The following is a 23,295-nucleotide window of genomic DNA, read 5'->3' as shown; positions in this document are numbered from 1 at the left end:
ATCCACAACAGAGAAAATGCTCTCAGACCTCCCTCTGGACCTGCCCAGGCCTCCAGCAGGACTCTCCCGAGAGTCCCGGCGCACAGCTGACAGGTGCAGACAGGCTGAGGAGTGGGGCACCTGTCCCGGGGGAGCCACCCAGGCAGGGTCCAAGGTCAGGAGACACCTGAGGGAGGGGCCGTCAAGGACACTTTCTGCGGCAGGTGGTGATGGCCGGGGTGGTCAGTGGGGAGAGAGGGCGGCACGTGTACCTGTATCCGAGTCCTTCTGCTCGCCATTGGCCCCCACGGTGAAGGGCAGCTTCCGTTTGCTTGCTCGCTCCCTCACCTCCTTCCCTCCATCGCTGCGGTCCAGCTTCGGGGTCTTGGTCAGAGAAACTTTATCTTTATCCTAGAAAAGAAAACGGTGCTTTCAGACACTGTGCCCAAACTGACCTCTCGCAGTCCTCACCCTTACTGTGGTTTTGCTCCGCGTGCCGGGAGAAGCACCTCCCGCCCACCAGGCTCCCACAAGCACTCGACCCCCCTCTACTTTTCTCCCGCCCCCCACACAGCCCCCCTACCACCCCGAAACCCGAGTGTTCCCATGAGTATCAAGAGAGGAGAGACGCAGGTTGTCTCCAACACGGCTTTCCCAGGGAAGGATAAAATAACGAGGAACGCGGGCAGGGGGAGGTCTGTCTCCACCACGACCTCCCCTATGAATGGAAGGAGCCCAATGCCCCTTGCGTGCCTGGGCCTCCCCCAGATCCCTCCCTTCTGGGAAGGGGCCTCCTCCTTCCCCAAACGACATCACCACATGCCAGTGGCACTGTGGGGCTGTTCTGGGGACAGACCCTGCAGGCCAAGCCCCCGATGCAGGAGGCTGGGTGGGGCCATGCCCCCTTCCTAGTCTTGTCTCAGGCCTGGCCTGGTCCCTCCTACAGGATGAGGATCGAGAAGCCCAAACCGCAGCCCCATCCTGACCAGCATGCTGACCAGGGCAAAGTACGCCCAGCCCTGTGCCTGCCTCGCTGCCACCGAGTGTAGAATGACGGCTGGCACCTGCTCAGGATGAGGGAGGGGCTCAGGGCACAGCGAGCAACAGGCCACCTGCTGACCAGCGCTGTCCACACAAGCAGGGAGGGCCCCTATGGGAATGGACGTGCACAGAGCCCGGGAGGCCAAGGGTGGGGCAGCCCCAGCCTCAAATGATGAAGGACCCAGCACTGAGCGGAGGCAGGAGCCCCTGGTGTGCTCCACACCCTAGACCCCGTAGCCCTGGCTGACAACACACCCTGGGTGGGGGCTGCTCGGTGGAGACGGCCCAGGTCTAACCAGCCCCTGGCTCCATGCACCGCAAAGAGCGCACCCAGCCTCCCTGTCTGCCCGCGGCACAAAACGGGGCGCTGGGAGGTGCACAGTGAGCCCCCCATGGGCAGAACACACACAGCCTGCCCCATGGGCAGAAGGGACTGCCTCCCCGCCAGGGGCCTGCCGTCTGGGCTCCTCCCTGGGAGAGCTGTGGGCGAACAGGGAACAGTCACAGCCACACCCCCGCCCAGCAGCCGGGGCCCTCCGGCTGCTCCCAGGAGAAGAAACCTGCCAGCACTCACCAAGCACGGCCACAATCCCCATCCCCATCCCCATGGTCCCAACTTCTCCCAACTTCAACAGCCAGTCACAGCATCTGCCGGCCACGGGAGCCCACGGGAGACACCCTCCAATGGCCACGGAGATTCCTGCCAGAACACACCGCCAGCTCTAAGGGCCTCTGGCGTGAGCCGCGGCAAGACTGCTGCCAGACGGAGCCGCACAGATGCTCAGAGCACCCCGGCTCCAGGCCACCCCAGCCCTGACAGAGGGACAGAGCCCCGCAGCACAAGCCCAAGCGGCCATCGACACCTGCCCACGGAGCACTCCTGGCGCCCGGCTACAGGCTTCTGCGAGAGAAGGAACACAGTGCTCAGAAACCAGTGTGACCCACCACGTGAGGAAAGTAAACGAAAATCATATGACCACCAATAGTTGCCTAAAACCCGTGATAAAATTCCCTACTGACCCTGACAAGAGCTCGGGGAACACAGGAGTACAAGGCCCCCTCCAGCAGACCAAGAGCCCCCGTGGCTGACAGCTGACGGGGGTCCCCAAAGAGCTGCGTCCCCACAGCTACTGAAGAACAAACAGGATTTTTTTTTTTTTTTTATTTGACAGAGAGAGATCCAAAGTAGACAGAGAGGCAGGCAGAGAGAGAGAGAGAGGGAAGCAGGCTCCCCGCTGAGCAGAGAGCCCGATGCGGGACTCGATCCCAGGACCCCGAGATCATGACCTGAGCTGAAGGCAGCGGCTTAACCCACTGAGCCCCCCGGGCGCCCCAACAAACCGGATTTTTAAGTGAGCGGAAGATGAGCCCGCCCTTCCCAAAGGAAACAGCCGCGTCATCAACCGCGTGCGGAAGACGTGCTGCGTCAAGGTCGCCCAAACTGAGCCCAGGAGGGGAGACCCGCGCCCCCACCAGAGCGGCTCCACGAGAGGCGCAGAGCACACAGAAGTGTGAGCTCTGACACCGGCTCAGCTCGCCACGGCACTCCCGCTCCCGAGAACATACCAGGACCCTCACTGCCGCCCGAAGTCCAGCCCCGTCGCCAACGGAAAGTCCACGCACAGGGTCAGAAAGGTGCCGAGCAGATGGGACCGGCGCGCTCAGCCGCGGGGAGACACACGGGAGCCAGACTGGGCTCGACCCCTCTCCCCCCTTTCCCCCGAGCAGGAACACAGCGCTCACCCTAAGAGCTCAGGGGTATATACACGAAAAACAAACCATTCAGATTAGCAAGTGAATCGGAAGTCCGGAAGTCAACGGTTACGGAGCAGCAGCTGATTTCTAGAAACAATCAGGAAATGACGCTCAGGTGTCACTTCAGTTAGTGTCCAAAGACACTGAACACGCAGGGATGACTAACAGAAGACGTCAACCTGCGACCTCCACACGATGGCGACACGGAGGGAGAACACAGAGAGGAACCAAGAGGAGGAGCACTCCTGCCCGTGGCTCAGCCCCGACCGAACTGCCGACCGGACGGCCGCCGCAGACTGAGCTTCACGCCCCACGTGTCCCACCAAGACGCCCCAGGCCTCCCGTGGAAGCCAGCCAGCTCGCTCTGCCAAAGCACAAAGGGCCAAAATGAGCAGGACCACGCGGAGGGGCCGCAGACACGTGGACCAGAAAATGACCACCATCGCCGGAGGCCGCCCCGGGCCAAGGGCCAAAGGTTCAGACCGGAGAGCAGAGGCTGGACTGCACCTGCTTGGGACAGAGGCTCGGCGGTGACTCTGTTCAGTAAGTGACAGGGACCGCGTGAGCGTCCACGGGGAAGAAAACACACACGGACGCAGCCGTAAAGGGCGAACACTGACAGGAGCCCGGCCCGCAAACAGCACGCCGCCGCCACACCCAAGGGGCCGGAGGTCAGCCGTGCAGCCTGTGTGACAAGGACGCAGGCCGGCCTCTACACGCTGGGGGACAAACCGCTGACCCGCCTGCCAGCGCGCGCGTCACGCCCCCAGGAGGAGGTGCCCTAACGTCCCTCCGCAGAGGAACACACAGGCGGGGCGGCCGCCACACGAAGAGCCTGCAAAGAGGACGGTGATGTTCAATAGGGAGCCCCTGGGAACCCCAGCAGGGCGGCCCCATGGCGGTGACCACGGCAGGAGGGGCCATAAGGAGGCCTCCCAAGGCGGTGGTCGTTGTGCGAACTCTGATCTGGGTGGGGTTTGCCCCAGTGTTAAACAACGAACTATGGCACCCGCTTCACTCGAGCCGACCGTCCTGGAGTCTGAGCTCCTCACCGCCAGCCGTGCAGGGAAACCCGCGCCTGCGACAGAGCCAGGAGGGGCCGGGGCACCCGGCGGCACAGTAGCTCGGACGGGGCTCTCGGCAGACCCGGGCTGGGAACCTTGCCGAGCGGCCGGGCCGGGGCAGGACGTTCAGTCAAGGCAGCGGCTGAGCTCTGCTCGCTAGCGAAACGGGTCGGGACAGAGGCCCCCAAGATGTCCCTCCTGGGGGGCACAGGGCTGAGGGAGGAGAGAGCTACCTCACCCGAGAAGAAAGCAGGGCGGACGCACACGGCTCCCGCAGCAAACGCGCCCGCACTGCCCTCGTCGGCCAGTCCCATGCGGTGACGGCCGCGCTCAGAGAGGGGATCGCAACTCCCGGCGGCGCGGCCCGCAGCAGAAGGCGGCCCCTCCGAGGCGGCACTGGGCTCTGGGGGCCTTTCCCGCTCGCATGGGCAGAGACCTGAGCCGGGAGCAGAGTCTGGGGGCCCAGCTGCCCGCCCAGTCCGGGGAGCCGGTCTGTAGGCAGAGAAAGCAGCGTGGACAGGGACACGTAGGGACTCCAACCCCAGGAAAACCCACACTCGGACCTGGGCACCGTGATGACTGACGACGCTCGGCCGTTTTGTGTGAAAGCGTCCCAAGGTAAGAGTGACCGCGCTGACCCAGGGCACATCTGTCCCCAGCGACTCCTGCCCCTCGCGGACACACCAGCCCACAGTCGTCCCAAGCTGCAGCCGGAACCCCGCCCCCGCCAGGCCTCCCAGTCCTGCTCCCGCACATGGCACGGGGTGCTGGGGACAGGGCGAGTGGGACAGATGCCCACGCACCAGAGCCTGCACAGACTCCGCACGTGCCGAGCACCCACACAGGCCGACCTTCAGGACCTGCCCCCGTCTCCCCTCAACCCGATGCAGGGCCCGGCTCTACTCACTCGTCCCCTCCTACCCCCCAACCGGGGCGTCAGCAGAGAAAGCAGGGGCACAGACACGGAGCTTCCGTTCACACAGGTCACAGCATGGGTGGCCTGCCACGCGGGCGTCCCGGGGGACAGGGACACCTCAAGGGTGAAGGGCAGTGCCGCCCCACGCACAAGCCAGCAGGCCAGCTCACCTCCCCCCACGAGCACGAGGCGCTCCTGTTCTGACCGCAGACGTGCGCACGGCCAGAGTGCACGAGTGCACGAGTGCACCCCAGCAGAGCTTCTGGTCAGGACGAGGCAAAGACGGCCTCACTGAAACCATGACAGACATCTGCGGCCCCCGGACCGGAAACGTGCCCACCCCGACAGTCTCAGCAACCTGCACATAAACCTAACGAAAGGTTCACTTTGGCTCCCGAACAATGAGCACGTCCTTAAGAAAAAGCGGGTCTTTGGCCCAGACCTTGCCTGGATCACTGTCGCTGCAGAGGGACATGGACAAGGACAGGCACAGCCAGAGGCCAGCAGTGGGAGCCAGTGAGGGGGAGGGCAGACTGGGCGTTACCTTCTTCCCCGTCTGCTTCTCCACCATGTCGCTGCTGAGGGAGGCGTCTTCGTGCTGTGGTGTCCTCGAACACCCACCCCTGGGCATCGTTCTCCTCCCTCACCTGATCTTCGTTTAAATGGCCATCGCCTCGTCATCGACCGTCTGCTTCGAAAGAGAGGACACACAGGGTCAGTCAGGACCAATCCACACAAAGGCCAGGCAACCTCAAATTCACGCCCCAGAATGGACTGGGCGCCGCCCTGCGCTCTGACGGGGCTGTGCTTCCCGCTGGGACGGTGCCAGGAAGGGTCCTCAGGACCCCGCCCTGCAGCCCACTCCAGGATGGAGAGCTCAGCCCTGGTCCTGCACGTCCCCTCGGCCTGCTCCACGGGCAGGGTCACACCCCAGGGGCAGGACCTCACAACCGCCACCCTCTAAGCCATGGCCTTACCCCCACTCACCACCGGCACCCCCTGGAAAGCAGCTGCCCCCAGACAGAAGGTAAGGATGAGAACCATGCCATTCCCCAACTTCTCCCAAATAAAATGAGCTAGAAGGAGCCACGAGATGCCCCTGAGGGAGTCCTCCCAGTCGCCCCAGATGTCCAGGCAACTCGGGTGCCCCGATCTGTGCCCACTGAGCCAGACCCTACACAGGGACCAGAGGCCCAGCCGCTGTCTTTCCCAGGAAATGCTGCCTTATTTCCGTATGTTATGATGTTTTAACATGTTTAAAAACAAAAACAAAAACAACTTGCTATCTGGGGAGAGACTGCCCCTCCCAGCGCTAGCCCTTTCTTAGAGACAGCGAACCTTTCCTACACAAAACCACCAGCCAACTCTTCACCTAACACACACGAGCCAGCCGCCAGGCAACCCAAGGCCCCTAAGAACCTACAGCATTATTCCAACCGGCCCGTCCCGAGTGTCCACCCCTCCTGCCTGCTTGCTCTCCCAGCAGAAGCCCTAGCACAGACCTCCTGGCCACCCTGGGCCTTCCCTGGTGGCCCTGGCTGAGCTCCCCATGTGACCTGAGAGGAGAGTCAACCTTTCCGTCTCTGCCCGTGGCCATGCTGACCTGACCTGACCACGGCAACACGGACCTTCTGAAACACGGCCTCCTGCTTGCACCACGCAGTCTTCCCAAAATACTTTCTGTACTTTTAAAAATATTTTACTTATTTACGAAGAGAGAGAGAGCGAGCGTACGAGCGATGTGAAGGGGGGAGCCCGACGCGGGGCTCACTGCCCAGACCCCGGGGTCAGGACCTGGGAGCCGAAGGCAGACGCTTCACCCCCTGAGCCGCCAGGTGCCCCTACTTCTAAATTTTCACCCGCAGGGTCACAAAACATTGTATACAAACCCACCACATCCCCCGTGACACACCTCTGCGCTTCGCCGTCTGCATGAGAAGTTTCTGGGACTCCGTCACCGAAGGGGACGCCCCGCACCTGCACGGGCTGCGGCTTCTGAACGCCGTCACGCTCTGCTGGAACACGGAGCGCTCCCCGGTCTCGCCGGCTCCCTGGGTGCGCCCTGGCCTGCCCGCTCCCATGTCTTCCAGAGATCTCTCGTTTTCCCACGCTGACTGGAGAAATCTCACAAAGTACTCTCTTGACACTCAACTGACCTGAGAAGACACCTCAGGGTACTTCAGCAAGAGGGACCAGGCTGACCAACTTGATTCACTTCCCGACACTTCTCCCCTGCACACAAAGGAGGGGGACGGGGAGGTCCCATCCACACACTCCAGCGGGGGAAGCTCAAAACACTTCCTATCTCTGCGGACAACTGTGAATGCGCTCTCCCTCTCCGACTCCCCAGCGCAGAGCACCTCAGCCTGCCGGGCCCAGGGGCACGTGCTGCGACTCCTCGGCCATGACTCAGGAGAAGCCCCCGATGGCCCGGCAGAGTCGTCGTGGCACGTCCAGCCCTCCTGCTCGTGAACGGGTAACGTCCGGACCAGCGCGTGGCCGCACCCCAATCTCCCAGCCTACTCTGTAGTGGCTACGCCGAGAGACAGGCAGAGACGGCCACCGCATCCTTCAACAAGTGATTTCCCCGTGTGTCCCTGAAACGGCTCTGGGAGGTGGTCTCTCCATTCCAAGTAGAGTTCTGAGACCCCGAGCTGAAGGCCTCCCCTTTCCACCTGCCTCCGCGGGACGGGCCAGAGCTACAGAACGGAAAGCGAAGAACACAGTCCAGCCCCGCGGCAAGGCCCCGGCCTCCACGGCCAGACTTTCTCTCAGAACGGCCAGAGGCGGCACAAGGCACGAGGAAGGAGTGACGTTAATTCCGAGCCTGCTCCTCCAGCATCTTCCATGTCCACGGCGCCCTGGCCCGGGCAGACGCCCAGCATCACGGGGAAAGCCCGGTGCCCAGTGTTTAGAGAGCGTCTGGACGTTCAGGGGGACTCACAGAGAGCCGCCTGAAGGCCTCCCACGACAGCCCCCCAGGGTGCAGCCAGCTCTGCAAGGACCTTGCAAACCGTTAAGTGCTACGCCGGGGTTGCCTGTGAGTGGGTCTCAGTGTCAGCGCTGAAGTCAAACCACCGAGGCCTTGGGTGCCAATCTCCGCACCAAGTCCCTCGGAGCCGGGCCGTGACGCACGCCTCCGCCGGCAGACACCTGCCTGTCATGTTCTGTCCGTGTCAAAAATAAAACTGCTATCGTCTCACCAGCAAAACTGGCTTTCTTCTGAATAGCAGAGAACGGCAACCCAGGACTGACAAGCCAGCCCCAAACCACAGGCAATTCCAGGGCACGGAGCGGAGGAGGCTCTTGGAGCAGAAAGCGGGGGGCTGCTGTTAACTAACAGTCTACTGGGGTGAACGTGGGAGCCGGAAGCATGGTGGCTTCTCAGTGGCTGGGCTGCTGCTGGGGGAGGAGGAAAGCTTCTTTCCTCCTGCTGGGATAGTAAAACAGTCTCTTCCTCTTAGATCGCAGCGGACAGCCAGTGCTGGGCACAGGAGCTGCCCCGGCTCGCCCTGCCTCCCTGCACCACCGTAAATGGGATTTCCCTTTATTAATTTTCACGTTTCATTTTGTGAACAACCAGTTAATTCCATGCGACCTGTCGCAGGGCGAGGGTGGCCCCAAGCCTCACTGTGGTGGCTCAAGGGACATTCTGTACCGGCCACCGGTCCAGCGCGCCGTGCCCTGTGCCCACCAGGGAGCCTCAGGGCCCCGCCCCATCCCTCCTCCAGGGGCTGGGGACACTGCTAGCCATCGGGTTAGGATCATCCCAAATGTTCCGTTTCCTTTTCCCTAAGATGTTTTCCTTCAGCCCACATGCACGACGACAGCTGAGACCACCAAGGCCACCTCAGTGCCCCCTTGGTTGCAAACACCTCAGTATTCCCAACCGGTCTGGAGCATGAGGACGACCACGACGGCCATGGTTCCCTCGGGGCCTGGGCCAGCCAGCATTCCAGACTCATTTCCTCAGGGGCAGTCAGTGAGTCACGAGGGCTTTCCGCTCTACGGCTCAGACTCACCAGTGATGTGTTCTGACTGGTTCTCCTGGAGAGCTGGACCCATTGGGTCAACCATCCTGTGTCTCGCAAGACCTGCCTGGCAAGCTGGGGGCCGAGGGGATGGAGGTCCTCCGCGACAAACAAGCTGAGGCCTCAAATACACCTTCCTCCTCCATCCACCCGGTCTCCCGAGCCCCTCACAGGCTGTCCAGTCTCTAGAGCTGCACAGCAACCCCCCACCCCCCGACCCAGCCAGCCTCTCTCTCTCGGCTTAGAGAAGCGGTCATGCCGGCAACGGGAAGGACGCTGGCACAGAGGAAAGTCCCGGAAGCTCTCACCACCGACGACTGGCGCAAGGCTGGGCAGAACTACGGGTCAGGGGCCAGGCTCACCCCTTCTTTCAGGGGTCCTCTAGGAGGGCAGAGGCTGCCAGGGTACCACAGGCTCCCTGCTCACTGCTGGGCATTCACTGTTAACCGACGAAGAGGCTGGGACCCCCCTCCCCCAACAGAGGCATCACAGTGGAGACCATCTCCATGGCCGGGGTCCTCTCTTCTAACAAGTTCCAAGGCCACCTCAAACTGGGCTCTGGGGCTGTCTGACCAAATAACCAAGCCTCAGGCCCCAGAGGCAAGCTGGCCATCCCTGCTCAGGCACACTGTCACCGTGATCTGAGTCCCCTCACTCCCGGTGTCACAAAACGCCCTCCCTAAACACAGGGACGCTCTGGTCCACGTCCAAAACAAGTACACTCCGGGACATACATAGACCCTGTCCTCGGCACCAAAGCAGCAGGACGTGGGGGACGTCTGCAGGGCCGGGTGAATTCGGATGAAGGGAGCGTGGCTGGTCCAAGGCCGCTCCAACCGCTGACCAGTCCCTGCAGAGGACGGGCTCCTGGATGCAGGCCCTTTCCCGCACCTCCAAACTGAAAGGCAGGAGCTCCAGCTTCGCAAGCTGCCGGGAGGCACAGAGACCATTCAGGAAAGTGCTCAAGAGCATGTGGAGCTGGACGAGTCCCCTGACAAGAGCCCCCAGCCCGTGCCGACACCAAAGTGCAACGCCTCGACGGCTGGCTCTGGGAGTCTGTCACTGATCTGGCAGCCACGTGTCGGAGCCCAGCCTCCTGGTCTGGACAGGAAGCAGCCGCTGTCTGCAGCCAGCTCCCCGCCCAGGGCCACGCACGCTGGGGAAAGTTAGGCAGCTCTGCACCTGTCCGTATCACAGGGGCCCACAGCCCACGGGAGTACCACGTGCTGTCTGACGGCAGGGTCGCTCTCCTGCTCGCCCTGGGACCCTGTGCTGTGGGCACCGACACAGTGTGTTCGGAGGGGCGGGCGGAACAGCCACGACAAGAGCTCCCTCTCCAAACGAGGACGATGACCAGGTGTGTTCCTCCAAAGGCGCCTCGAGCAGCATTCATGCTGAGCCGAGCCCCTGGAGCCAGCCCCGGCCACACGTCTGCAAGCCCGCACGGCTTTACCTAAGCTGACCCCAAACACCACACCCACACCATCTTTTCTCTGCCAAACACAGAATCATACCGCAACACAATCATGCTCGCCACGGTTAGGAGACAGAGGCTCCCTCCAGGACTGAACCTGATGCAAGAGGGGAACGGATACTGTCGTAACACCGAGAGCTGAGCAAAGATCCCGGGACTCAGCCTTATCCCTCCTTCTCAAGGGCTAAGCTAACAGCAAGAAGCTGAGACCAGAAGGCATAGTGGCTGCATGCGGGTCAGAGCTGGAGTCCGCGTGGACAAAGCCACGGCCCGGGCAAGTCAACAGAAGCCCTGGGGGCCCACGTCCAGAGGACCAGGAGGGCTCAGCCCAGTCAGGCCAGGAGCGCTGTTCTTTCGGTGAAGGTGCAGTGGCCCCGAACTCAGGGTCACCAGCCCAGGCTGCTCCACACAGGCAACACACACCAGCAATCAAAGAAGGCCCTCCAGCCCCCGGGACACCGCGTCCAACTCAGCAGCAAGCCCAGGAAGGAGAGAGGAAGCCTGAGAAGATGACCCAGTGACCAAACTCACACATGGGAGGGAGTCCTGAGAGCTCCGAACACATCAAGAACCCCTCCTGGGGCTCCTGGGGGGCTCAGTCGCTAAGCATCTGCCTTCAGTTCAGGTCATGATCCTAGGGGCCTGGGATCATGCCCCGCATCGGGCTCTCTGCTCGGCAGGGAGCCTGCTTCTCCCTCTCCCCATCCCCCTGCTTGCGTGCCCTCTCTCGCTGGGTCTCTGTCAAATAAATAAATAAAATCTTAAAAAAAAAAATGCTCCTTATCCCACTCAGAGACACGCCTGAGAAACAATGACTTAGAAGCAATCCTGGTTTTAGCAGTGTAGAAAATTCATGGAGAGAGAACAAAAGAGTCAAAACGCTCAAAACGGGAGAAAAGGGGCGCCTGGGTGACTCAGTGGGTTAAGCTGCTGCCTTCAGCTCAGGTCATGATCTCAGGGTCCTGGGATCGAGCCCCGCATCAGGCTCTGTGCTCAGCGGGGAGCATGCTTGCCCCCCTGTCTCTCTGCCTGCCTCTCTGCCTACTTGTGATCTCTGTCAAATGAATATATAAAATCTTTAAAAATAAAAAGAAAATAAAAATGGGAAAAAAGGCTAAGAACTGGAGAACCAATACGGAAAGCTCACGTCCTGCAGAGGCAAAGGCACTACCAAAGGGGTAACAGAAGCAAACAGCCCGGGACACAACTCTTCCCACAGGAGGACTCAACTGCCAGCACCCATGAGACCTACCCTCATCACACCTCCAGAGGCGCACCTGCCGGGGACAGGAGTGTGGGGTAGTGCTCAGGACGGATCCACAGTCCTTGGCAAAGGAGCGGGCGGGACTCGGGAAGCAGCGCCCTGCGTTCTCAGAGGGCCAGACAGCACTGGGACACAGGTCCAGAGACTCAAACACCAAGTTCAGCCACAATGCCAGCCGGGGCAAGGGCACAATGAAGACCGCCTCAAGCCCGCAGAAAAGCTGGGTTACTACCTGTCCACCCTTCCGCAGAGGGCGGGAGGTTCCAGGAGACACAAAATACAGCCCAAAGCCAAAACCAGCCCTCTCCCCGCTTCGGTAACAACTGAGAAAGAATGAGTTTCTGATTTTATTTTATCGTTTTTTTTAAATTCTGTTTTTAAGTATTTTCTACACCCAATGTGGGGCTTGAACTCACAGGATCAACTCAGAGTTGGCTGCTCTGTGGACCGAGCCCGCCAGGCGCCCTGGGTCTCCTATTTCACAGCTTCGGGGCCAAAGCAATTCAAGACTAGCATCTGTGACGCGTCAAGTTGCATGGACAAGTCTCCGCGTCCACAAATCAACCCTCAGCAGGCGGCGGCCACGCCCAGATGCCGTCCTGGCCCCCACCACGGTGCAGTGGGACCTTCCCGGGGCCTGCGAGGGACCCTGCTGTCATGACAACCTGCCCTTCCCACGGCACTGGTGAGGGAGACACCACGCGACGGCAAGACCCTCACACAGAGACATGACCCTGCGGCACCCGCCAGCTGTCCTGGAGCCAGAAGCAACAATTCGGAATCTTAATTGCAAACCTTGAGGCCCGTCCTTCTGCACTCTGACAAGACTCAAGGGTGTGTGGCGGGCAGTGATAACTCCCAGGAGAGCCTCTGGGCCTGGCCGGCTGCCCCGGCTACATTTTCACAGAACACAGGTTTCACCTGAAAGACTCGCAGACAAACCGTTATTATTACTAAGGACTGAGTATCCAGTTCTCTTCTCAAAAATCAACGACTGGAAGGCCAACAGTAGCTGTGGTCAGTAATAAAATTCGAGCTGCCAAGTGCAAGCCGAGCTCAGGAAAACTGGCATCCATGTCCGTGAGCTCCACAGCACCCCAGCACCTGAAGGCACGGTAGCGGGACAGGTGCACCTTTAAAAGGCAGGCTCGTCAAGTGGGCTCCACCACGGGGCTTACACAACCCCCTGAGCTGAGGTCAAGAGTCTGACGCTTATCCAAAGGAGGCTCCCATGCCCCTCAAAAATTAGAAATTTTTAATATAAATATGTTAATATTAAGAAGATCTGCATGACTCAACATTTTCCAAATGACCAATACAGGACGCCCGCAGGGAGACCCACTAACGGACAGGACGCAGCCAGTGACCCGCCGTGAAATGCCGTAGTGGCTTTCCGGATCCCCTGAGAAGGTACCCAATCGTGTCTCTTTTCACACCACATGCCTGCGAGAGGCTGGACTACTTCGGGACTTAAAAAAAACAAAAAACAAACACACCAAAAAGCCCGCAGCAGAAAGCCAGATGGAGTGCGGGCACGGAGCGGTACCCAGCCTGCAAACCGAGAAAACAGGGCCGCGCGTCCCACTGCATTTGATTTCTTCTGTAAAACAGTTACTTTCCAGCAAAAATTCATATGTATATGTGCTACTCTACTGTTCTTCACACGTTTTTTACGTACTCTCCACACTCACCGTGGGGCTCGAACTCACAGCCCCAAGATCAAGAGTCACGTTTGCGCCAACTGAGCCAAGCGCCCTGCACTACTTCATCATCTTAAGTGACTTAAACATCTATTTTCTCAGTTCCACCTTCAAAGACAACGTATGAGTATGCGAACGGGAGAGCCGCACCCACAGAACAGAAACTGTGTGACCCTTCCCGACCCTTCAGCGTTGTAAGAGTCGGCCCAGCCAGCTCGGGAGCCCCACGGAAGCACAAGGGCACAGAGAGCCCTGCAGGGAGAGGGCACGCTGCAGAGGAAGGACACCCAAACCAGGAGGGACTGATGAGAAGCCAGAGAACAGCGTCTGAGCAGAAGGCCAAACTGTCCTAAGGAGAAGATGTCTAAAAAAAGAAAGAACGTATGCAAATAAGCTTAAAAGGAAAGAACCTCAGATTACATAAACACATATTAATAAACAAAATTAAATAAAGTCAAGGTCCACAAGCTGAAGAAACAGTGTCCGACCAGCAGAGCCCGACCGGAACGAGCTCCCGCCCACGGCTCACACGGACCAGGAGCTCCAAGCTGCCGCAGGGCAGGGCAGGGCTGACAGCTCAGTCCCACGGTGGTGAAGGGACAACTGGACATCTGTATGGACAATGTGACAACTTCCAACTTACACAGAAGTCAATTCTGGACAGATAACAGATCTCAGGCGCAAGAGGCCCAACCAGGAAGGCACTAGACAATAGTACAGAAAACACCGTCACACCTCCGTCCGCGTAAAGAAAGATCTATCAACCAGAAACATTAACAATAAAGAGTAACGTCTGAAAATTCTGACACTTTGAAAGTAATAAGTTTGTCTATTTTTTAAAGACTTTATTTATTTATCTGACAGACAGATCACAAGTAGGCAGAGGCAGGCAGAGAGAGAGAGGGAAGCAGGCTCCCTGCTGAGCAGAGAGCCCCATGCAGGGCTCGATCCCAGGACCCTGAGGTCATGACCTGAGCCTAAGGCAGAGGCTTAACCCACGGAGCCCCCCAGGAGCTCCTTATCTATTTTTTTTAAGATTTTTTTTTTTTTTAAGATTTTATTTACCTGAGAGAAAGAGAGAGCTAGGCAGAGATAGAGAGAGAGCACAAGGAGGAGCACAGGGAGAGGGACAAGCAGACTCCCTTCTGAGCAGGGAGCCCAACGCAGGGTTCCATCCCAGCACCTGGGATCTTGACACCTAACCGACTGAGCCACCCAGGTATCCCAAGTTTTCTCTATTAAAGGTCACCTTCCCGCCAGGAAAAGAGGGTATTTTCTATGCATATAACAGACAAAAGCTTTTAACCAGAATATATAAAGAGCTCCTACAAATCATTAAGACAAAATATCCAAAACAAAGAATGCACACAAGACTTAAGGCACCTCACGAAAGAGAAGATGTAAAAGGCCAGTAAGTAAGTAACTTACCAACTGCTTCAGCAATCCAAACACTGTCAACAAAAATCAAAGTACGGTATCAGGCACCGACGAAGACGGAGAGCAGAGGAATGAGTCCATTCCCACCGGAGTGTGGGCCGCGCGGCCGCGTGTGTCCGAGGCCACCCTGGCACGGAGCAGCGCATGGCAGTGACGACACAGACGGGACCTGAACGACGTCGAGAAAAACGACTCTTCATCCCCAGTGGCAGACGGCGGGGCAGGGGGTGCGTTCCTGGGCACCGAGACCGTTCAGAAGCGAGCATGTGGTTGCCGGGAGTCTGGGGCCGCAGGGGCAGAGCGAAGTGCAGACGTTTGTGCTTTACTTGGTAAGAATTGTACTGGGCCGCCGGGGGGCTCCGTCAGTGGGGCGTCTGCTTTGGGCTCAGGTCATGACCCCGGGGTCCTGCAACGGAGCCCTGTGTCAGGCTGCCTGCTCGGGGGGAGCCTGCCTCTCCCTCTCCCGCTGTCGCTGCCCCCACCCCCCAACTCACGCTGGCTGGCACGCAGGTGCACACGGTCGCTTGCTCGCTCTCTCTCACATAAATACGTAACTGTCTTTGTCTAAAAAGAAGTGTGTTGTGCATTTTTACTTTGTGGACAGTGCGCACCATGCTACATTGCTCGGTGGGTAAAGTTCAGGAGGCCGGTATGTTTCAACCGTAGCAGGAACGATGCCCTGGGGCAGGCGTTACCGGTTGGGCACCTGACGGCATTCCAGACCGGCCTCCCTTCACGTGACCCAGGTCCCCAGGAAGGGACAGTGTAGTTACACGGACATTCTAGGGCAGCATCTCAAAGCTTCCCTAACCCATGCACAAAGTACCGCACGAGATACTAATGACAGAACAGAATGGAAAGCGAAATCTCGAGACTTGAATTCAAGGCGAACACACGGCGCTAAGCTAAGAGGTGAAGAGGGACGAAAACACAGCAGGAAGAGCCCCGTCTTCTGTAGAAGGAGTGAAGACACAGACTGACGGGACGAGAGGACAGCCATGTGGACTACACAGCCACGCGGCAGACAGTAACGGCAGACTGGAGGAGGGGAGAGTCCAGAGCGTCGTGTGGGCTCATCTGCACAGAGGTGACCAGTGGGGGAACAAACAGCAGCAAACAGATCAGAAAGAGGGCCAGACAGTCTCCCGCATTCCTGCTGGGAAGGCACGAGAGGGTGGCCCTGGAGGACGGGACTGGGCTCACCTCGCAGTCACGCATGTACCGCCCTACAAGCCGGCCACCCCATGGCTGGAGCTGTCCTGAAATGCAGCATCGCCCAGAGACACAAACCTACATGCCAGGGGCCTGCTTGGAGCATGTGGCATGTCTACACCACAGAGCAGGATAAAGTGGGGGAGCAGGGGGTCTACTGCCCTGAGCCAGGCTCCCCAATAACGCCGGCTGTAGACGCAGGTGTGTTCGTGGAAATGAATACAGAACACGCAAGGCTGGTTCGACCTTGAAAATCAGCACACGTTACCAGGCTAAAGGAGGGAATCACAAATCCAAACAACTGATTCGGAAGAAGTACTTCACAGAATTCGGTACTCCCGATGAAAACGGGAAGCACGACAGAGCACAGGGAGTAGCGGCACGAGGTCAGGCACATCCACAGGGGCCCACGGCAAACATCGTTCCTAATTGAGGAAGACTGAACACTTTCTCCCCAGGATCGGGAACGAGGCAAGGATGTCCCCTCCCTCCGCCGCTCTGGACAGCACATGGTAAGCACTGGCTTGCGCAGTAAGGCAAGAAAAATAAAAAGCATACAAACTGGAAAAGGAAGAAATAAAACACTCTCTTTGGTGATAACATGGCTGTCTATCTAGAAAACAGCAAGGAATCTCTAACAACTCCTAAAAATAAGGAGTTCAGGAAGGCTGCAGAATTCCAGATCAACACACAGAAGCCCACCACGCAGCGGACGCTCCAACAACACGGGTCTGAAGTGCGCGGGTCCATTCACATGCAGAGTTCTCGGATAAGCACAGCAGAGTCCTGCAAATGTATTTTCTCTTCCTTATGATTTTCTTAGTAACATTTTCTTCTCTCCATCTTACCTTACGGGAAGAATATGTAATATGTGAGGGGCGCCTGGGTGGCTAGGTCAATCAAGCACCTGCCTTCAGCTCAGGTCCTGGGATCTGGCTCTGTGTGGGGCTCCCTGCTCAACGGGAAGCCTGCTTCTCCCTCTGACCCTCCCCTGGCTTGTGCTCTCTCTTCCTCTCCCTCCCTCCCTCAAAACTTAAAAAAACAAAACAAAACAAAACAAACCACATACACATATGCGCATACACAAAATATGTGTGACATTCAACCTCTGTGTTAATCAAATGTTTATGTTATTGGTACGGCTTCTGGTCAACAGCAGAGTTCTGAAGGACTCAGAGTTATACCCAGATCTTCCAATGTGTGGGGGCTGGTGTACCTCACGCTCCCGTCATTCAAGGCCAACTGTATTTCTACGAACTGGCAATGACTACGTGGAAACACCATACTGTCTACAAAAGCCCGAAATAAAAATGAAAAACTCAGGTATAAACCTAAAACAGAAAAACTATAAAAACCTATAAAAATTTTTAGGGCAGATAAGTAACAGGAGAAAATCTTTAGGGCGAGGCAAAAGTTTTTATTTTTACTTCCTCAAGAACTTATCGGTAAGTAATCTCTACATCCACCGTGGGGCTCGAACCTACAACGTCGAGATCAGGAGTCATACGTTCCACCAACTGAGCCAGAGAGGCACCCCAGGGACTGAGTTTTGGACAGGACCCCAGCAGCACCCGCGATACACAGAAAGTGATAAAGAACAGCCACAAGATTAAAGCCTTTGCCTGTAGAAGACCCAGGTCCCAGGGGAGAAGATACCTGCGAGAACCGTCAGACAGAGGGTTTCCTTGTTAGTAAACCACAGTCCGAACAGCAACGGTCTAATCAGAGAACGGCCACAGGACAGGAGCACTGAACTGCTCCGGGGTCGCATCAGGTGCGACAGAGATCACCCAGCAGGGCGTTTCTGGAGCACACGTGGTTCAGAGTGACGTAACGCCCACCATCTCACGAAGGAAGTGGTTCGGGAAACATGGTTCTGGGTGTGTGCAGAGAGCGTGGGGGCACGGCAGAGACATAGACTGTTTCTCTCTCGAAAGGAAGCTGTCAGGACGTTTCAGACACACTGGCCAAGCAGGTTAAGAACCCTGGGTTTGTGGTCAGATATGTCGAAGCTTCTCCATCTACAAAGTAAGGAAGCAAACCTTCTCCCGTTGGGAGGTCAGAGCAGCATCTGCGGTGGGCCGGGGCTTCACGCGCCCCTCACCCACCCGTCGTCAGGCACCAAGTGTGTTCCCAGGGCAGAACCGCGGAGGCTGGGGAAGCTGGGCTCTGCACCCCTGGGTCCTACCCGCTGCCCTGGTCACATGTCTGCTCTCTGTATCACTGCCCCGAAGTGTCAAGCCCCCCCCTGCTCGGCGGCGGGCCGGGAACCGCAGGTGCTGCAGGCTGACGCCACGGCCCCCCTGGCCAGGTGCTCAGCAGGCTGTGGGGCCCTCAGAGACGTGACCAGGGTGGGGCGGCCGGGACCTGGCCTGGGAGGATAGAGTGGGGGGCACAACCCCAACGATGAGTGTGCACAGGCCTCCAAAGCCGCATCACACCCACAACTTGTGCGAACCTTGCCAAGAGCCCAGACGCTCCCCACTAGGGAATGGATGGGCCAGGGTGGCGCCAAGGTGTGGATAAAGCCCCTGGAGCCTGCAAGCTGGTGGGACAACTGCCTTCACTTGGGGTCACAGGCGCAAGTAAGGAAGGGAACACAGAAAGTGGGTGCCGCCTCCCACATCCCTGCTGGCCCGAGAGGTCTCTGCCCCCTCAGTTCAGGTGGGCCTGGCTCGCCAGTGAGGCCCTGCACCCGGCACCCAGCGTCCTGGCCCCCGGCACCCCACCGGCCACGTCACCCCGAGGGAGAACAGCAGGTGGCACCGCCATGGGGTGCAGCCCTGCCTGGGAGCCCCCCGGCCCTCCATGCGGGCCTGTGTCCCCCTTCTCACACGTGTGTTTTCTCATGCCAGTGAAGGGCGTTCCTGAGTCTCCCCAGGCCTCACTGCAGAGGCTGGGTGAAGAGCGCACACACGTAGAGGTGGTGTTGGGACAAAGCTGTGGGGCAGGCTTCCATCTGCCCCAATCTTTTTAAAGATTTTATTTATTTATGTGACAGACAACGAGAGAGGAACACAAACAGGGGCAGCGGGGGAGAAGCAGGCCTCCGGCTGAGTAGGGAGCCCGCCCGCGATGCAGGGCTCAGACCCTGGGATCACAACCCGAGCTGAAGGCTGGTCTTTCACGAGAATTCCTGCACTGAGAAAGGAAGGCTGACGTCACAGCAGACTCAACGACACCCCCCCCCAGACCGGACGACCAGGCCTGCGTGGAAAATGCTATAACGCTGCCCACACTCCCTTGTCCTTTCCGGAAAGGCAGTAAGCCACGGTTCTCTCCCAGAACGCGCTGCAGACACGAGGCAGCCTGGTGCCAAGACGTGCTGCAGAGCAAAAGGGGGCGAAGCCACTGCTGCAGCAGGTCCTCCCGGGGCGCATGGCCGACAGGTCCCCGCACCCCGGCCGCCCGGTGGTTCTGGCACTTCCCCGGCTCTGCCAGGACGATCTGACTCCGTGGGCGACAAGCCAACAGAGAGAGGACAGCGAGTTTCACAGGCGTGCGCCACTCCAGAGAGAAAGGGGCCCTTCCCACCAGCAGTAAGGGCAGACAGCAGAGCCTCCGGGACGAAGACAGCACGTACGGCAGCGTCCCGGGACGGCGCGGAGCAGACGTGCCCACACAGCGTCCCGCCCCACCACACGCAGAGCGCGAGCGGACACGTCCAGCAACAGAGGTGATGTGTGTGCCTCCTCCCGGGTTCGGCCTCGGCTGGGTGTGCACACACGGGCAGCTCTGAGTGAGGGGGCCTTCCGGAACCCCGGGAGTCCGAGTGTCCTGTCTCCCAGCCCCGCGCCGTCCCACGTGCTGTCCGCGTTCCTACCCCAGCCCTGCGGCAGAGGCGAACAGGCAGTGGGTTACGCAGCCACGGGACGCCGCCGAGGGTCTGCAGAAAGGGCGCCGCACGCATGGCCTCACCAGAAGCACACGGGGGGCCCACCCCCCCGTGCCAAAATTACGCGAACAACGAAAAGATGGTTAACCCCGGCCTGCAGGGCGCACCCCACCTTGCTGGTGCCTACGGCTGCCTGGTCGTGTGTGTCTCTTCCCATCTGAGCACCTGTGCCCCGGGAGCCCTCCACTCTGCGCCACCCCAGTGGGCCTTCACTCTCTGGAGCCCCTCAGGAGAGCAACACACCAGAGCCGCGCTGGCAGAGCGGGGGAGACGACAGTCCTGCCGGCCCAAGCTCGCTGTCACACAGAAGACACACGACATGCAGCCATCAGAGTGGCCTCTGGGCACAGCGGTGTCCCCCTCACTCCACCACAGGACACACTGTGTGGACCACACCCCCACTGCACACCTGTTCCCCGGAGCCCTGCATGTCCGTCTGTCCATGCCGAACACCACAGAAGCCACCCACCCCGTCCACGTGGTGTGACCCTCTTTCAGTGCCACAGGCAATGTTCCCCAGGACACCCCAAACCAGGACAGCGGTCTGCCCCGAGGGACCAGACCAGTGCAGACTTACCGCCAAACCAGCGCACCCGGCTGAAGAGGACCCGTCTGTGTTAGAAACACTGTACTCACAGCGCACCCCACTTTTCTAAAGCAGAAGGCCTTTTGCAAAAACAAACAGAAAAAGGCTACATCACCCCCTAAACCATCTCTGCTTTCCTACGTCAGATGGCGGCCGGCCGGGGCGAGAGAACCATCCTCCTCCTTCAGCTACAAGGTCTGCCGAGGGGATGCATGCGGCACAAGCCTCATTAGTGGCAACTACGTCTCCCAGAAAGACACCCGGAACCGTGAAGCCACCTCCTGTCCCCGCCAAGCCCACAGGTCTGTCTCATCAGCCTCGGGATGTCAAAACTGGGAGGCCCTGCAATGCCCGCCAGCCCCAGGGTTTCAGCTCTGTGCGGCCCAGGAGGACGCCCCCGGGGCAGTCTCCCACCCCCAGAAGCGCCCGGTTCCACCGAGGAACGCAGTCGGCACACCTGCCGCACTTCCCACCCAGTTCTCATGGTGAGAGGAGGGCGCGACCCCGTCTGCCTTCGCGAAACAGGAGTTCAGGTTCGCAGCGCTGCAGCTGCGGACGCCGTGACGCCTCCAGACGTGCCCGGCACCAGCTCCCTGGGACGGGGCTGGGCAGGAGCACGGCCCCACACTGGGGCGCACAGACACGGGCAGGCTGCAGGGCCGCAGACGCCGCCGCATCCCTGCTGCCTCCCATGTGTCAGCGTGGCTGCTGGGGTGGCCAAGGCCCGCTTCATCCCACACTCCCTCGGGAACATGGCACGGAGGCTCCCGGGCTCTCCCCGCCTTCCCTGGAGGCCGCCGGCACACCCAGCCCAGGCTGACCCAACAGAAACCCCGCTGGCTCCCGGACTGCCTGCCCGGGACCCAGCTCCTCCCCAGCCTGGGACTGCCGACCTCCGCAAAACCAAGTAAAAAGCTTCAGGGTGGGGGGCCCTAGGCTGGCTCAGTGGCTACAGCACCAGACTCTTGATCTCAGGGTCGCCAGTTCAGGCTCCACGTTGGGCAGAGAGCCTACGTGAAAAATAAGTATTTAAAAAAAATTTATGGGTGAGATAGTGAAGTGCCCAGAAAAAGTAAGTTTTTTGTTTTGTTTTTTTTCAAGACGGCATCGACTGAGAGAGTATGTTTAAAACACATTTAACCAAAAGTCCTACTTTCTGTAGATGGGAGCGAACCAGCTACATGCTGAACAGTCCCCCTGCGGACACCAACCATGCCCGTCCTGTCACTGGGCGACGACGTGATGTAGGTGAACACGCCGTGGGGATGACCCCCGAAGAGACGTGCTGAGGGAAGGAACCCAGACACACACGACGGACACCCATGTGCTCCTTTCAGGGTCACTCTGCTTACACGAAGGCCCAGAGCAGGCGACACTGGGCAGCACGGAGGGGCACTGGCTGCCAAGGGGCTCAGGGTGCGCACAGGGCGCAGGCCTGGCCTGGCCCTTCCAGGTGCGCGCACACACTCACACCGTACACTCAAATCTGCGCCTCATACTCATGCCCAGATGTAAAAGGAGAAAAAAAATAGACATTCACCTCAAGAAAGCATCACTACGGTGATGAATTGTAGCACCTGCCCCAAGAAACACATCCACACAGAACCTATAATGTGCCTTATTTGGGAAAAAAGGGTCTACGTATGTAGAACTAAATTAAGGATCTCAAGACGTGCCTTACTGGATGACGTGGGCAGACCCTAAACTCCGAAACTAGTGTCCCTAGAACAGGAGGGAGAAGGGAATAAAGGAAAGGGGGCCCCGAGAAGACAGGGGTGCTGGGGAGGGCGGGGAGGGCTCCGCCTGGGACCGATTTCGGGGGCACGGCCCTGCCAGGACCTCCTTCCAGACACCGGCCCCCGACAGCTGCATGAGGGTGGGAGTGTCTGCTGTCTAAGCAACCCTAGAGAATGAACACCATCGACGTGAGATAGAGAAACTCACAGACGCTCCCAGGACCGCCCCTGTGCTCCCTGGAGCCACAAGACCCCCCCCCCCCCACCTTCCCCTGCCCGCCGTGTCCTCAGGCCCCAGCGGCAGCTCACACTGCAGGCGGCAGAGACAGCATGGGGCTTCCTGTCCCCCTCAGTGGGACCCCTTGGGCCACCAGGATTATCTCCGCCTGGTGGAGGGGCCTCAGGACTGGGTCACCGGCCGCTTCACTTAAACACGTCCACGCACTCTGAATGTAACTGCTCCACGCCTGAACATTCGCCACAGAAAGCAGGACTTGTCTGTTACAGACTGAAAACTGTCTGTTCTGTGCAAGGCACAGGCTGGTGGGCACTCGCTGTCCCTCACTGGAAAAGGCAAGCCAGAAGGGGACCTGGTCTGGGCTTGTGCAGCCAGGCTCACCCTCGATGTCGCTCACACTCCTGGTCTAGACTGTCTTCCCTGGCGGAGTGGGCCAGCCCGGGAGTAGGGGCAGGGACATCTGTGAGGGGCTGGACAAGTCCCTAGAGGACAGCTGTGACACCGGCCACTGAAGGACAGACTGCTAGCCCTGGGCTGGGCAAAGGCGCCTCCCAGGACACACTGAAGAGCAGGACACTCAGAGTGCGGGACAGACACCCGTTCCCGCGCAGGCGCTCGAAGGCCCCGGGAAAGAAAGGCAGAGAGGCTGGTGGGGAAGACAGGCTACAAAGTAATACCTTCACAGTTTTGGTAAAAATGTAATATAATATAATATAGAAGATGACTTCTCAGGCGCCTGGGTGGCTCCGTGGGTTGAAGCCTCTGCCTTCGGCTCAGGTCATGGTCTCAGGGTCCTGGGATCGAGCCCCACATCGGGCTCCTGCTCAGCGGGGAGCCTGCTTCCTCCTCTCTCTCTACCAGCCTCCCTGCCTGCTTGTGATCTCTGTCAAATAAAGAAATAAAAATCCTTTAAAAAAAAAAAAAGGAGTACTAATAAGAAAAAGGTAACTTCTCCATGAGACAGGAC

General features: G+C 59.0%; 1 protein-coding gene across 14 annotated transcripts in view; it reads right to left on the bottom strand.

Moving 5' to 3' along the window:
- Positions 1-23,295, bottom strand: part of ANKRD11 (ankyrin repeat domain containing 11) — a 166,202-nt gene that overhangs the window by 25,850 nt on the left and 117,057 nt on the right. For 8 of the 14 annotated variants that reach the window (XM_045987620.1, XM_045987621.1, XM_045987622.1 and 5 more), the window contains 2 exons: positions 5,300-5,443; positions 252-390 (listed from right to left, as the gene is read on the bottom strand). In XM_045987620.1, coding sequence (XP_045843576.1) covers positions 252-390; positions 5,300-5,386 — 226 coding nt within the window. In that variant the 5' untranslated portion in view covers positions 5,387-5,443. Of the gene's footprint in view, positions 1-251; positions 391-5,299; positions 5,447-6,667; positions 6,864-14,652; positions 15,035-23,295 lie in introns of those variants that run through there. The other 6 variants (XM_045987624.1, XM_045987625.1, XM_045987613.1 and 3 more) reach the window with 4 other exon arrangements.

This window comes from Meles meles, chromosome 19, assembly GCF_922984935.1.
Source record: "Meles meles chromosome 19, mMelMel3.1 paternal haplotype, whole genome shotgun sequence".
NCBI lineage: Eukaryota > Metazoa > Chordata > Mammalia > Carnivora > Mustelidae > Meles > Meles meles.
This window is presented reverse-complemented; position numbering and strand designations above follow the sequence as displayed.